This window comes from Anas acuta, chromosome 1, assembly GCF_963932015.1.
Source record: "Anas acuta chromosome 1, bAnaAcu1.1, whole genome shotgun sequence".
Classification (NCBI taxonomy): domain Eukaryota; kingdom Metazoa; phylum Chordata; class Aves; order Anseriformes; family Anatidae; genus Anas; species Anas acuta.
Window position 1 is genome coordinate 162,972,770 of NC_088979.1, and position 14,058 is coordinate 162,986,827.

At 36.7% G+C, this 14,058-nt stretch overlaps 1 protein-coding gene across 4 annotated transcripts in view; it reads right to left on the minus strand.

Annotated features, from left to right (window-relative positions):
* Positions 1-7,478: 7,478 nt before the first annotated feature.
* PTPRQ (protein tyrosine phosphatase receptor type Q) overlaps positions 7,479-14,058 on the minus strand; it is a 135,183-nt gene continuing 128,603 nt past the window's right edge. For all 4 annotated transcript variants that reach the window (XM_068669099.1, XM_068669098.1, XM_068669095.1 and 1 more), the window contains 5 exons: positions 13,917-14,042; positions 11,851-11,999; positions 10,605-10,740; positions 8,223-8,346; positions 7,479-7,940 (listed from right to left, as the gene is read on the minus strand). In XM_068669099.1, the coding sequence (XP_068525200.1) occupies positions 7,903-7,940; positions 8,223-8,346; positions 10,605-10,740; positions 11,851-11,999; positions 13,917-14,042 (573 nt within the window). In that variant the 3' untranslated portion in view covers positions 7,479-7,902. The remainder of the gene's footprint in view (positions 7,941-8,222; positions 8,347-10,604; positions 10,741-11,850; positions 12,000-13,916; positions 14,043-14,058) is intronic.

Below are 14,058 nucleotides of genomic sequence, written 5' to 3' on the forward strand. Positions count from 1 at the left end.
TCTGAAAACAGATTTTATGATTTTATCCCATGGTAGCACATGACCATCTTGCTAGACCACCTTTCTCTGACATTCAGCACTAGTAGTGATGTCAGGGATCCCTTTTTGTTTCAGAGAGCATGTCAGTATACAGGAGAGGAATGTTTGTCTCATTAAGTTTTGTACATAGTTAGTATAGCTCACACAATTAATCTTCATTAACCAGCAACCTGATATGTCCCCTAATCTGTTTAGGGGTGCCGGAAAGGAAAAGGAAAAATGGGAAGGGCAAAAGAAGGGAAAATCAAGAAGTGATAAATGTATCCACCACCTTGACCATGCAGTCACGGTCTTTGTGTACTGTATATTTAGTAATGTTCCTACAACAACCACTTCACAGGAGTAGACATATTTTGAGGAACTACAATAATATGGAATTCTAGAACATTTTTAATGAAAGCATCTTCCTTATAGCTGTTTTATCAGGACAGCTCTGTATTTTCCTATAATAATCTGTAACTATTCCAAGGTCAGTATTTCCAGATTTCCATTCTGAATGAGGGAAATATATATATATATAAGTATATATATATATATATATATAAGTATATATATATATATATATATATATATAAAGCAAAGAAATGTGTCAAAACTTTGAGTGTGAACCACAAGGAAGACAGTACGTCTTTACAAATCTAAGGCACTGTTAATACCAAGGAAGCGAGAGGTTTTGCTGTTCAGTGTCATGAAGATGAATTCCTGTGACTTAATCTTCTCTGCATAGGGTTTTGGATATGGAATTATGTGGTGTATTTGCATAGATGCTCCATTTCCTACTGAAGACCTTCCTAAAGCTAAACAAAACCGTACAGTTGGTATAAAGGGTACATTTTGTTTAGAAGTGCTCCTTTGATTAAATTTACTGAATATAGTATTTGGCAGATACCCAAGTTGGCTAAGCTCCTATAGCCAAAGGTGAGAGACAAAAAGTAAATTCACTTCCGTCTAGGTGTGCCAGATCTGCTCTAGACCTGGCATGAACTGCCCTCTATGCATGCCCATGTCTCACCACTGACAATAGGAGAAGGTTAGCTTAAATTGTAACTACTATATGGGTGAAACTAGGTAAAATTAATTCAACTCTAACACAGAGGAAGATTAAAGTTCTGGCCTAGCCTTACCAAGGTATTACACCAAAGCAGAACATAAGACTAACCACAGGTAGTCAGTGGTCCTTAGAGTTCAAGGTATAATGTTCAGGTTGGAAATGTCCCGTGCATCTGTTTGCCTTATTGCACTGTTGTATAAGACTTTAGCTAATTGCAGAATGGTACATTTCACTGATAATGTTAATTCTGAATTTTCTTGTTTAGCAGAGAGATATCCAGACTAAATTCCACACATCCCAAAATCAGTCTGCTTCAGGAATGTTTTCTGGATACCCCAGCTTGGACAGAACTTGACTGTCAGACAACTGTCTTGTTCTCAAAAGGGAGTAAGATTACACACTGGAGAGCCAGGATCTCCTCAGGTCAATCCTTGCCCATGCCTAGTGAGTAGTGCTGTGTTGTTGCAGCTCATTTAAGAATTCTGTGCCCAATATGCAAGCTCAGATCCACACTATGTGCTTTGTCTTTGCAATACTTACAGAAGAGTAGTAGAATTCTGTAAGAAAAATAGTTAAGAGGAACTATTGTGAATGCCAATGGAAAAGTGATAAACAAAAAGGCGCTGAACTGTTTTATAGTGGATTCTGAGAATGGGATTACTGATATATGGTTTGCATTAGAAGTGGATAAATTTCATCTATCTGCAGTTATTCCCAATTGGAGAGCACATGCAGACATCAGACTGAGGGAGAGAGATACATATACAGGCTTACTTTTATGCTTATGTCTTCATTAGAGGAATAAAACCCTCTCCTCTGTCTACACTCTGTCAGTCCAGGTTCTGCACTTGTGGAGAAAAAATATTTGTTTTTATATTTCAGATTAGTGAAAGCATTGACTGAGCAGAGTCCCTTGGTTCCCAGTACTAACTCGAATCACAAAGGTTGTTATCAGCTGTCATAATATGTATTTCCCGTATTTGTGTTTTTCAAATGAGCTGGGGACATTTATAATAAAGCTTATTTAAGTGCATTCCTGCATGACTGACAAGAGTGTTTGGTATGTTGCAGAACTCATCTCAAAGGTTGCATTATGTTGTTGCAAATATGCTCTGTGTTCCAGGACACTTCCTGCTCAGCAGGCTTCGGGGAATGTAACTGTGAACGGTAAAGCTTTAGCTGTGTATTAGATTTCCATTATCCAAATACTCTTCTCCGATCATCCACAACTCCATCTCCTGCAAAATATTTTAGGAATATCCTTGTAAAACTTCCTTCAGCTTATTATTGACTATGAAGAGTACCAGGATGGTTTATTCATTATTATAGTGGATAGCTGTGTGCAGCTGTCATCCTACAAAAAGATCACCCTGGTAACACCAATCAACAAGCAGAGTAAGATGATCCAAATATAACTGAAACCTTCTAAATGTTGTCTTTCAACTCAAATATAGAGGCACAACTTCATCACAGACTTTCCCTGGTGAAGTGAGATCTGTGAAATGTGCCATGGACATTGTTATTCACTGCTAAAAAGCCATTGATTTGCAGTTTTCTTTACACAGTTGAATATGAGAAAGAATATGAGAAAGGGACTACAGGATAAGTGAGATGGGAGAAAAAGGAATTAAAATCAGTAATTTGTTCGGCATTGTTTGGGAAAAGAGAATTGCTATGCAAAATACCAAACATTGGATCCATCTTGCTGTTTTCAACTGACTGAACAGTGAAAAGCACTAAAATTTATACCAGAATTTGTGATAGCAGTAGAGGGAACCTGGGGATAGGAAGCCAGTAATTTAGTTTATCCTTACAACTGTATGCAGTGCCTATGCTGCAAAGACATGCAACTGATACTGCTGGTCAGCTCTGAGGTCTGCACTATAGTAGATCTGCACTTGTCTTATAGCTCATAACTGTAGCCACACACAGGACAGGAAAGAAAATGTATTCTGGGGAAGGGCCAGTGCAGAAATGCAGCTGATATTCTGTGATGTCATCTGCAAACCAACTTAGAGGGAAGGGAATAGAGAAAGTTTGAAGACCACTACACTCCTCACCTGAGAATGACATATGATTGAGCCTGTAGTATCTGACTTAGATGACCTGTATTTGTTTACAGTACCTTCTGATATGTCAGATATAGATATATATACGATATAGACGAACAACACAAAACAGAAACAAATACAGAAAAAATGAAAAATAGAAAACAGAACACATGAAGAACAATATTGGGAGGAATTGTCTTTTCAGTATCATGCATAGTGGTGACACAGCAGTTGTGGAAAATTGGGGGAACAGTGTACCAGTTTCAGTATATTTTCTTTGACCTAGTTCCTTACAATCAAAAAATTGACAAAGATATGCCCAAAACTACGTGTCAATGTTTTCCAACTGCAGGCTACTGCACTCAATGCATTGCAGTCTTTGCAGCAGTGAATGAACAGGCATCTTAATTATATACATACACTGAATTCATTATTACCCTATGTGTATCTCCTAAAACTGACAGCTAAATGGATACTTTTCATAGATTTTTATTTATTTATTTAAGGTAACTGAAGGAATATTTGTTTCACTTTATTTCGGCACCTCTTTTGTTGCACCTGTTTTGTTTAAGATTCTGTTAAAAAAGTTGTGACTACCAGGTATGGTACATATTGATCAGCACTTTTTGTCACTTTCTATCTTCAATTCCATCACTGTTTTTCCAGGTTTGGTTCTGAATGTGCTTTGAAAATTCCAAATTATTTACATTAAGGCACTTCTAAGGTTCATTTTGGTAAAGAAGACACTTAACTGTGCAGTGTGATTTTGGTGTGGAAAAAGCAAGTACACACCACACCTATCCTACATTTCATGTTTACAAAGGTTTAATGTTAACATCTCCGTCAAACTGAAGTCTTGGAGATTTTTGTTTTGTTTCCAAATCTAGGACGCTTTGTACATTTCTGCAAGTAACCAGGACAGCTCACTGTCACATGTCACTTTAATATGAAATACAATTAATTCATTGCTCTTTGCTGTTTTTTTCTTATTAACCACATTTGAGCACTTCGTAGTGTAGCAATACACATATGGCACACCTTATTGATCTTTCACATAATGTCATGAAATTAAAGTGCTGAGTAGCTTCCACTATGTAGTAAAGGGAAAATTTTGAATGTGCAATTATTTTATCTGCTCTTATAAAAGTTTAAAAACATGCTTTAAATTCAATACAAATGTAATGTGCTGCTATTCTCTCTACTGCTTTTGTAAGCAGAACAGGTCAGTTGTTGAGGGCACTGACAGTAGCCTCTTCTGCAGATATCCAACAGAGCTGGCTATAAATACGTTTGGAGAGACTTCTATGTATGTAGATGTCAGTTTTTATAGAATTGTACTGAGCAACATAATACAGTAAGGTAGGGTGGATTGAGAATTGTCTGGACAGCAGAGCTCAGAGGGCTGTGCTCAGTGGTGCAGTCTGGTTGGAGGCCTGCAGCTAGCAGTGTTCCCCAGGGGTCAGTGCTGGGTCCAGTCCTGTTCAACTTCTTCATCAGTGGCCAGGACTTTGGCACAGAGAGTAAGTTTGCTGATGACACAAAACTGTGAGGAGTGGCTGAAACCCCAGAGGGCTGTGCTGCCATTTAGAAGGATCTCCACAGCCTGGAGAGCTGGGAAGTGAGGAACTTCATGAAGTTCAACAAGGGCATGTGCAGGGCCCTGCACCTAGGGAGGAATAACCCCAAGCACCAGTACAGGCTGAAGGCAGATTCTCCTTCTTTGGAGATATTTAAAACCCGCCTGGAATGTGCAATGTGCATCCTACTTGAGCAGGGGACTTGGACCAGATGATCTCCAGAAGGCCCTTCCAACCTCAGCCATTCTGTAATTCTGTGTGACCAAATTTCAAAGTAATTGTAATGAGGTGAAACAAATTCTGGTATCCTTCTCTGTTTCTTGTTCATTCAGTTTCTGCTTTGGATAGACTCTTGCTACATTAGTAGCTCCTAGAATCTGTATAAAATTGAGTGGCAAAGTTAAGAATGAAAATGGTGTGCTGTTTTATGTATATACATTCTTAAAATAGCAATTGGATAAATCCTGCCCACCTCCAGATCTCTAGTTATGTCAGCAGAACTAGCACAGGAGCTATTGCAAATGGGAAGGAGGGCTGGAAAACAAGAGACCATGTGGAAATTTTTTCTTCATGACTGGACAGAGGTCTGGGGGATCTCATGATATATAGATGCTCTCCTCCCCCTGCAAATCACTGGTGGGCACATGAAGAGGTCAGTGAACTACTGCTCCACTTATACTGAAAAATAGCTACTGCAGAGAATTGCTTGTAGATTTTTCTCCCCCTTGGTATACATTCTATGAGTTGTGGCCAGTTTATGTTGAATATTGGCTTTTTATCCTAAATACAATGCAAAATGTGCCAAAGTAGCATATATCAGATTGCTTACACCAAAATTATCAATAATATATTTAAATTACTATTCAGTTTTTCACTTTGATCCACAGAAAAGAGAGACAAATATTCTAATGTCTTACTGAGATGTCAGGCAAGTATGCTACTGAATGTAGTTCGACTACCGACAGGTCCTCTACAAGGAGATGTAGGAATCTTCATGCTAAATATTCTATAAACCAGAAAAACATTTAAACACATTTGGAACTTCTGGAGTTCATCTAAAAGTTGCCTAAGGCTTCTTAGTTGTTTTCTACAGAGAAACGAGCAATGACACACACACATATATTCCACCATTGTAGATGCAAGATTATAAAAGATTATGACTTTATAATATTCATTTATCACAGTGCTGCATGTACTGCTACCAAGTACAAATACAAATCATGAAAAACATCTGTAAGCCCCTATAAGTGATTTGTCAGAATACTTTAAAGTACATGTATAATAAATGAAGAACACATGTTTCATAAGAACCAAATGAAACAAGAGCTGTACCGAATGCTTTGCCAGAGACTTGAACAGCTGTGGACATCACCTCTCTCTCCCTCTATCCAGCTTTAAAAGGCATTGTTTTCCTTTTAGCTTGACAGGTGATGTTTACAATACCGTCAGTCTTCATGAAAGACAGATTGCCCAAAATATGTCTGCAGACCATTTCCATATCCTTAAATGCTGCCTTTTAATTTTCATTTAGATATTTGGCACTTTCTGCTAATTTACAAAGGACCCTCACTGATTTGTAATCTGCACCACCCTTGCCAGATTCTAAAAAGATATCAAACACCTACTGCCATTTACTTATGAATAAATATCAGATTACATACTGTACAGTATTTTCTGCCTGGTAGCTACTGTTAAGAGATGGAAAGTTTTTTTCATTTACTGTTCTGTTCAGAGTGGATGCACATAAACATACCACCCACACTTGCATCTTTCTAGGAGAGTATCTTTCTAAAGAGGCTCATCTGACTTTCCTGAGCTTGATGCCTCCAGAAGGCTACGGATTTCTTCTGTTGAACAGAATACAAGATGGCAACTCCAAAGTCTCCTTGCTACTGTGTTCTTCATTTTAGATTAAGGTTACAACTTTAGTATTATTTAGAACGATGCATTTCTTTATGCAGAGAAAAACTGAGCAATCAGTCCCCCCACCCAAAAATTCAATACTCCCACGTAAAAACAGGGTACACAGTTTAGTACTCTCTCTGCAGTCTTCCTATTCTTCCAGTTTTTGTTTTGCTTCTCAGATAAGAGCTTCCTGCTTCTCTCATTCCTGTTTCAGATCTAGCTCTGATAAAGATAACCAGTGGGAGATGTTTCCTTTTATTAAATTCCCCAATATTACTTCCTGTACTTTCTAATGTCTACAGTGATTCAACAAACCAGAGAAAGAAGCAACATTTTTCTTACTTGACAACACTGCGTTATAAAAAATACTGTTATTAAATTTTGAGTATCCTTTTAAAATACTGAACAGTGCCATATACAAGAAACGTGAATGAATTATAAACTTTCTATTACTGAAGTCAACATAATATGCATCATAATAGGTAATAAATTTATAAACTTATTATTATTATTATTTTATATGTTTTAAAAAGTAGCAGGAACGTCAAATACTTTCTTCAGCACTGAACATATGTAATCACCATTGCATATTTAAAAAAAAACACAACATCTCTGATTATAGGATAGCTTAAATAGCCCCAAGTGTCCCTGAAGAGCTACTGTGTGTTGTGTAAAAGCTGAATAATCCTCCCCATGTCAGAAGGTGACTCTTCAGCTGTTCAGGATCACAAGCTGATATGCTTCTACTCATAAAAAAAAGATTCAAAACACAAGAACATACATTTAGGTAAAGATCACTGTGATGGTAATCTGCAAGAACTGACAGCAACATTAAAACCAATCTAGCAAGAATGGTTCCAGAAATTGTAGTTTTTACTTAAAACCAAAACACACTGAACACAGCAAATTCACACAAAAATAAGTTCACTGGGAATAAGAACTTTTTACATCTTATTTGGCTCATTGTTCCTCTTTACAAAGATAAATGGAAAAAAGGAGCATGTTCAAACACACTTTATATTTAAATACATACTGAATGCGGTGTTCATATAATAGCAGAGATGCAGTCTGTGCAAAAGTACTTCATATCATTATTGCTCTGTGATCTGAATAAAATACTTTAACATATTTACGAAGGCACATTGATAGAAGAAAAGCTGTTTCAACCATTGCTGTATGTTTTAATCATCAAAATAGGGGAGTTCGCTTTGGCCCTTTTGCTTAGAAAAATATGACTGATTTTCAAAACCTGATTATTTTTAATACCTAGTCTTAATGTTTACATTGTAGTTTCTTCCCATTCAAGCTCCACATCACCTACAAAAGAAAAACAGATATATAACATTAACCTCCTTTGCCATCAAATAGTAACTAATGGCAGATAACTGTATAGGCTGAAGTTAAAAGTTCTCACAGGGAAAAAAGTGGAAAGCTTGAGCAACGACTGTTACTGTGAAGGAGACTAAAGGGGAGAAAAATGCTAACATTTTACACTTCTGGATCAAAAAAAAAAAGCTTGTGAAAGTATTTGTTTATGTTTTTAACACTGGGCAAGTCGATGCACCTGCAATGAAAAAAAAAAAATCCGTATCTGCTTACCTTCCATGGCATCCAGAGAGTCCATCTTTTGAAGTGCTGAATAATTTACAAAACATATGGGTTGAGTACTTCCCTTGCTTGTCAATAGATCCAATACACACTGATGCAAAAATATATATTGTGCCTGTGAGATGTGAATTTGAAGATGTTTGATTAGACAAAAAATATACTTCCAAAACAAACCAACCAACCAAACAAACAAAAAACCTTTTTGAATTTTATATAACATAAAGATATTATCAAAGTAACTGCAGATTAACTCAGTAATCTCAGGACTTTGGTGACATTATACATGCCTGACCTGATTTCATTCATTACAAAGCATAAAGCATTAAAATTTGTCAAAAGATGTTATTTCATATAGCTAGTAAAATACATGAAATTATTATTATAATTACTGAGAATTACAGGCTGAATCACATTTTTCTGTAAAGTTTTGTTCTATGAAGAGATGAATGACTACTTTTTGTTACTAGTAAGACTGAACAAACTGTACATGAATTTAATATTTCGGTGAGAAAATTTCCCTCCTTATAGCATAGAGAAAACCAGCAGGGTGCACTCAAATGCAAAAGTTCAAGGAGGATGCAAAATGTTCTGGGAGGATGCACCATGCTAAGATAAAAAAAAACAAAACAAAACCAAACCACATTATTTTTAGTGATACTTCTTGGACTGTGGCATCATTTTTAGCAGACTATAATGTGAAGAGCAGAAAACTAAAGTTACTTTGACATTTCCAAGGGTATAAAGTAACTCTGGGTAATAATCACTGAAAAGAGAAAAATAAAAAAGGGCAATGTCAGGATGAAATAAATAATGAAATAAAAGAATGAAAGCAGACAGAAAAATAAATGGATTAAGTCTTCACACAGAAGTAGATGCAGAAAATGAGCTAGATCACAGAGGCACAGATTCATTTAGGCTAGAAGGGACCTTTTGAGATGAGCTAGTGTAACATGCTGAGTCAGCTAGATCATGTTGCCCAGGTTCTTGTTCAGATGGGTTTTGAATATCTCCACTGATGAAGATGACCAAAATAAGGTTAGCTTCCTTCATTTTTGCATGGGTAAATATATTAGTGTAATTTCTCTGCTCAATAATTGCTAATTGTTAAGTTTCAGTGGAGTTTAGAATTCAGAGTTTAGAACTTTGAAAGCTTCATAATTTCTCACATTCATACAGTTAGCTTTGGGCATGTAGCAATGAAAATCTTTCTAGGTTTGCCAGGGGAGAGCGAAGCAGGATATGAGAATATATGATATTTCCCAGGTATGACATTTTTAATTATTTGGAGGTATTTTTATGGTTGGAAGTGAGAGAGACCAAAAAAATTGCTAGGGATTAGTTTATGAGCTGGAGTCCAAGGGCAGACCTTTATAATGTACAGGCCATCAGGCAAAATACCCTGATACTGAGATTATACCTATACTAGTGAATTAAACACTGCCTGGGTACATTGTCAGATGGTGGAATTTGATCAGCCAAACTCCTTGAAAATGTTTGAATAGTCTTTCACGTAGTTTTAATCCACACCAACCACCACTATCCCAAATAATTCCCAGGTATGTTTCAGGAATTATAACAGACTATGGGTCAATCCCTGTAAAGAGCTTGCATGCAGCCATTTTTTTGGGGGGAGTGTGGTAACTGCAGAGATGTTTAATTGTACAAATATGGGCCATTCTGTGCCTGTTGATAACAGACAATGATTGCTGGCAAAATGAAAACAATTTTGAAGTTATAAGAAGGAAAAAATTAGGTCTGACAGCAACTGATTTTTTAACTTATTTTACTCATTGATCCTACAGTTTCACTGAGGGATCTCTAAACTGAGTTCTGGAAAGAAACTGCTCTTCTCCTCACACCTTCTGCACTGATCACATAAAATCTGATTTGTAGACTACTAAGTAGTGGTTTGTAACTGAGCTTTCAGAATAGCTTGATTACTGAATCTGCCATAAAGCTTAACAAGGTTCAGTTCACTTTGGTCAAGTTTTAGCACTGATCTGCATTTTGTAGGCTTTCAGACATGAGGTAGAAATGATCTGGATGGAGAACAACCTGTCTCAGGATTTTGAAACTAGTATACAGATCTATATTTGTTTTGTTTGGAAATCAGAATTATGAAAGCATCTTCTATTACATTTTGGTAGGTCTTTTCATGGCATCTGCCTAAATATGCAAATGCAGAGATAAGAAAAACTGATTCAAGTTTTAAAAATGTACACTGATCGTACCAAATTTGTAATCCAAATATTAGTAGGAGTTAATAGGAAATACATTAGGTAGCTGAATGCCATTAACTTTCTAGTCTAGTTTTGTAGATCTGATGACTTACTTTTTAACAGCAGAAGAACAGAATTCAAATACTCATCTTACCAGATTCTGTACCATACACATTCTTTCACTTCTTAACTCAGCTACAAGGCCATAGATATCCACAAAATCGTGGTCATTTACATGTTGCGTTAAATGGTCTAGTGCAATATAAACACCTGTTCTTCCAACACCAGCACTGCAAACATAATACACAAGATAAAATTAAGTTTGTTTTTGTTTTCTCATTACAGAATATTTTCTCAGAACATTTTGGTTAAATGAGGCTGATTGTGAGAAGAAAACCTGAAAATTTGAACTCGTTTGCACTACTTTTGTTTGTGTTTACAATCACTGGGACAGTGGGCAGTTTTTCTGGCCCATGCTGAACCCTTCATGTATCTGTGTTGTGAAAATGGGATAGCATTCACTGCAGAAGGGCCCAAAAGTATATAAATGTCCTCAAAACACGAAGACTCTGTAGTTATCTCCTGTAGAAGTTTCTATGACCCCTTTTGTAGAGGAAAATGTCAAGCTATCAATGATAACAATGTCAAATAAAATAAGGAAGTTTTATCTCACATTGTGGATGGCACCTGTAGGACATTGAGGACAAATAAAAAGAAACACAGTGCATGATAAACTCACTGGACAGAGAAGGAATTTGTAGCAAAAAGTTTAGCTTTTTCTTCCACGTATTTCCAGACTCACACTAAGTGACAATGAGGCAAAGAATCAAGCCTAGACATCTCAGTTCGTATCATTTGGACCAAATAAGCATCAGACCATTTATTTAAAAGTCTAAGTTTAGATCTTAGCTGTTTACAGGCATACAAACTTGAAATTTAGGATATGCAAACCCCTACACATATTTGTCATTCTCTGTGGCTCACAAATAGTTTCTTCCTCATGATAATGACATACACATTTTAAACACAATTTTAGGGAATTAATTCTTAAGAAAAGCTATAACTATAACAGAAGTCATTAAAAGCATGTCAATTGTTGCTATTCCTCTTCTTAAGATAAAGAGAAAACTTGAGATACATCTAGCAGTACTTTATGGTAACTTTGAAATAACTCTTTCAAAGACGTCACCTCAATGGGGTTTCTGAGAATGGAAGAACAGGCCTACTTCGGTATTTTGCCTCCTATAAAGGACTAAGGAGCCCTGCTGGAGAAAACTTCACAGCTATCCATACAAAAGCCATACCTGGGCACTCACTATTGTTCTTTGTCAACTTCCCTGAGCATTAATATGCACTTGGAATGATAAGATACTACATCATGACCTGGTGAATACACTTACCTGCAGTGAACCACCATTGGTGTATTATCACCTGCTCGACTTGCACGGATAAGTTTTACAAAATGGATAATTGGTGCAGTAGTTTCAGGGACTCCATGTTCTGGCCAAGAAGTAAAGTTACACTGGCGCACCATCATGCAATCTCCATGCTGTAAAATATAAAATAAGGCAGTTTTTACAAAACAAATGTGAAAGATTATCCAGTAAGCTACTTGTAAACTTCTCAGCAATTTTATTTAACAAAGAAAGTCAGAATAGCATAACCATAGGATGGTACTTGTATCAAGGGATAATTTGTTGAGTGCAGGTCTAATTGCAAGTTTGTTTTTGGGTGGAGAAATGGCATCAAATTAACTTTTCATGAAGTATTAATGACTTCAGCAATCACTCTACCTTTGACTTCAGTCACTGTACCAGTGTAATTAGTAGATTATGTGTTGACATTTCTATAGCTTTTCTAGAAGTTCAGTGAACTGGTCTGGCAAATTTATTTAGGGGAAGGCAACTGTTCTAGTATAGTTAAGGCAAACAAATATGTTGGTCAATACAAATATGTTTTCTATGTATTTGGTGCCCTCTCAATCAGAGCAGCAGTACTAGTAACTCAACACAAACAGCTGATTATGTTCTGATATCTAAAATAACTACGAAGGACATAACAATAAAAGCACTGGGTCAGGCCAAAGGTCTGTCTAGCTCAATATTATGCTTCCAACAGTAGTCGGTGAAAAATATTAATGAAAATTATAACACATGACAACAATGTATCTGTAGTCCCATAGTATATCCCTTCCATTCTAACAGTTTGTAAGCCACGAACCTCCTCAGTCAGAGATGGTATCTAAAAATTTGATAGCACTCAACAGACTTTTATTCCATTAATTTCTTCAGATTTTTTGAAGTCCTGAACATTTTCAACATTCACAATACCTTGCAGCAAGGAGTTCTGCAGCTTAATCAACTCTCGTGCAATGAATTAATTTCTGTTGTCTTTGTTTTGAACCGACCACTAGCTCTTTTCATATTGCAAGAAACACTGAGCAACTGTGAACAATTATGTGCAACTACTTAAGGTCTATAATACTAAAACTGATCAACTAAAAAACAAAAGAGAAGTGATTTTGGATGCAATATGGTAAAAATTGTGAATGATTTAGTGTATACATGCCTTTTACCTGCACAGGAAGATCATCAAGAATCCATCCATTTGGACGGAAGGTGAAGTGCAATCTTAAAGACAGCAATACGGCACACACCTTGGGATGGTAGTGCATCTTTGTATTTGGATAGCTGAGTTCAGGTCCTCAGAATTGGCTTTACTACATATAACACAGGTCAATGTTGGGAATGCAAAAGAAGGCTGACTTCATCCTGGGTCATTATGTCCAGATTCCTTTCCAAGACCACTTTCTGGTCTGTCTTAATGTTGAGTGCTAATCTTTCCAAAGTGTGGAAAGTGTGGAAACTACAGAGGTGGATCATGGCAAAGATGAACATCTATGCTGTACCCCCTACACCTCCATTCCCAGCACAGAGTGGGAGTAATACATGTACTGATGATTCTCATTTATATTGGGTGAATTTCCTGGGGGTGGAGGCCAATAGAGCTGGTAGTACAATGCAAAACAGCTGCGCTGCACCAGAGAATCTTGCCCTTTAATCTGAGAGGGATACATTCAAAGGGCTTTGTCTGGTAACAGAATGGTTAGGATTACTCCTTTTTAGAAGAGACAACTGAGGTGTCCAAATAGAAACTTCACCTCCCACCAGATCAGAGATGTTCAGTAACCTTGATTGGTCCTTCATAGCATGTCAGCCATATATCTGAGTTCTTTGTGACAGAAACTGGAGAAAATTTTCAGGAAAAATGAAAACAACAACAAAACCACCACCACCACGAAAAACAACCAGGAATGAAAACAAAATGCACAGAAAAACCAGCCTGTAGAGTACATACATATTAAAAGATTAAAAGAACACTGAGAGGTAGTTGGGTGGGATGGAGAACATCTGATGTTTGAGTTGTTGGATAGATTTTATTCAACCAGTTTCCATTTCTGACTTACCCTTTCAATTTTTAGATCTCTGATGGTCCAGTCTATTTGAGTATCTTCCATCAATTTAGTAATTACTATATCCCCAAACACAGTCACTGGTTTATTATCTTCTGGCCAGTATTGATGGCATCTTATCTGCAGGGAGATGATT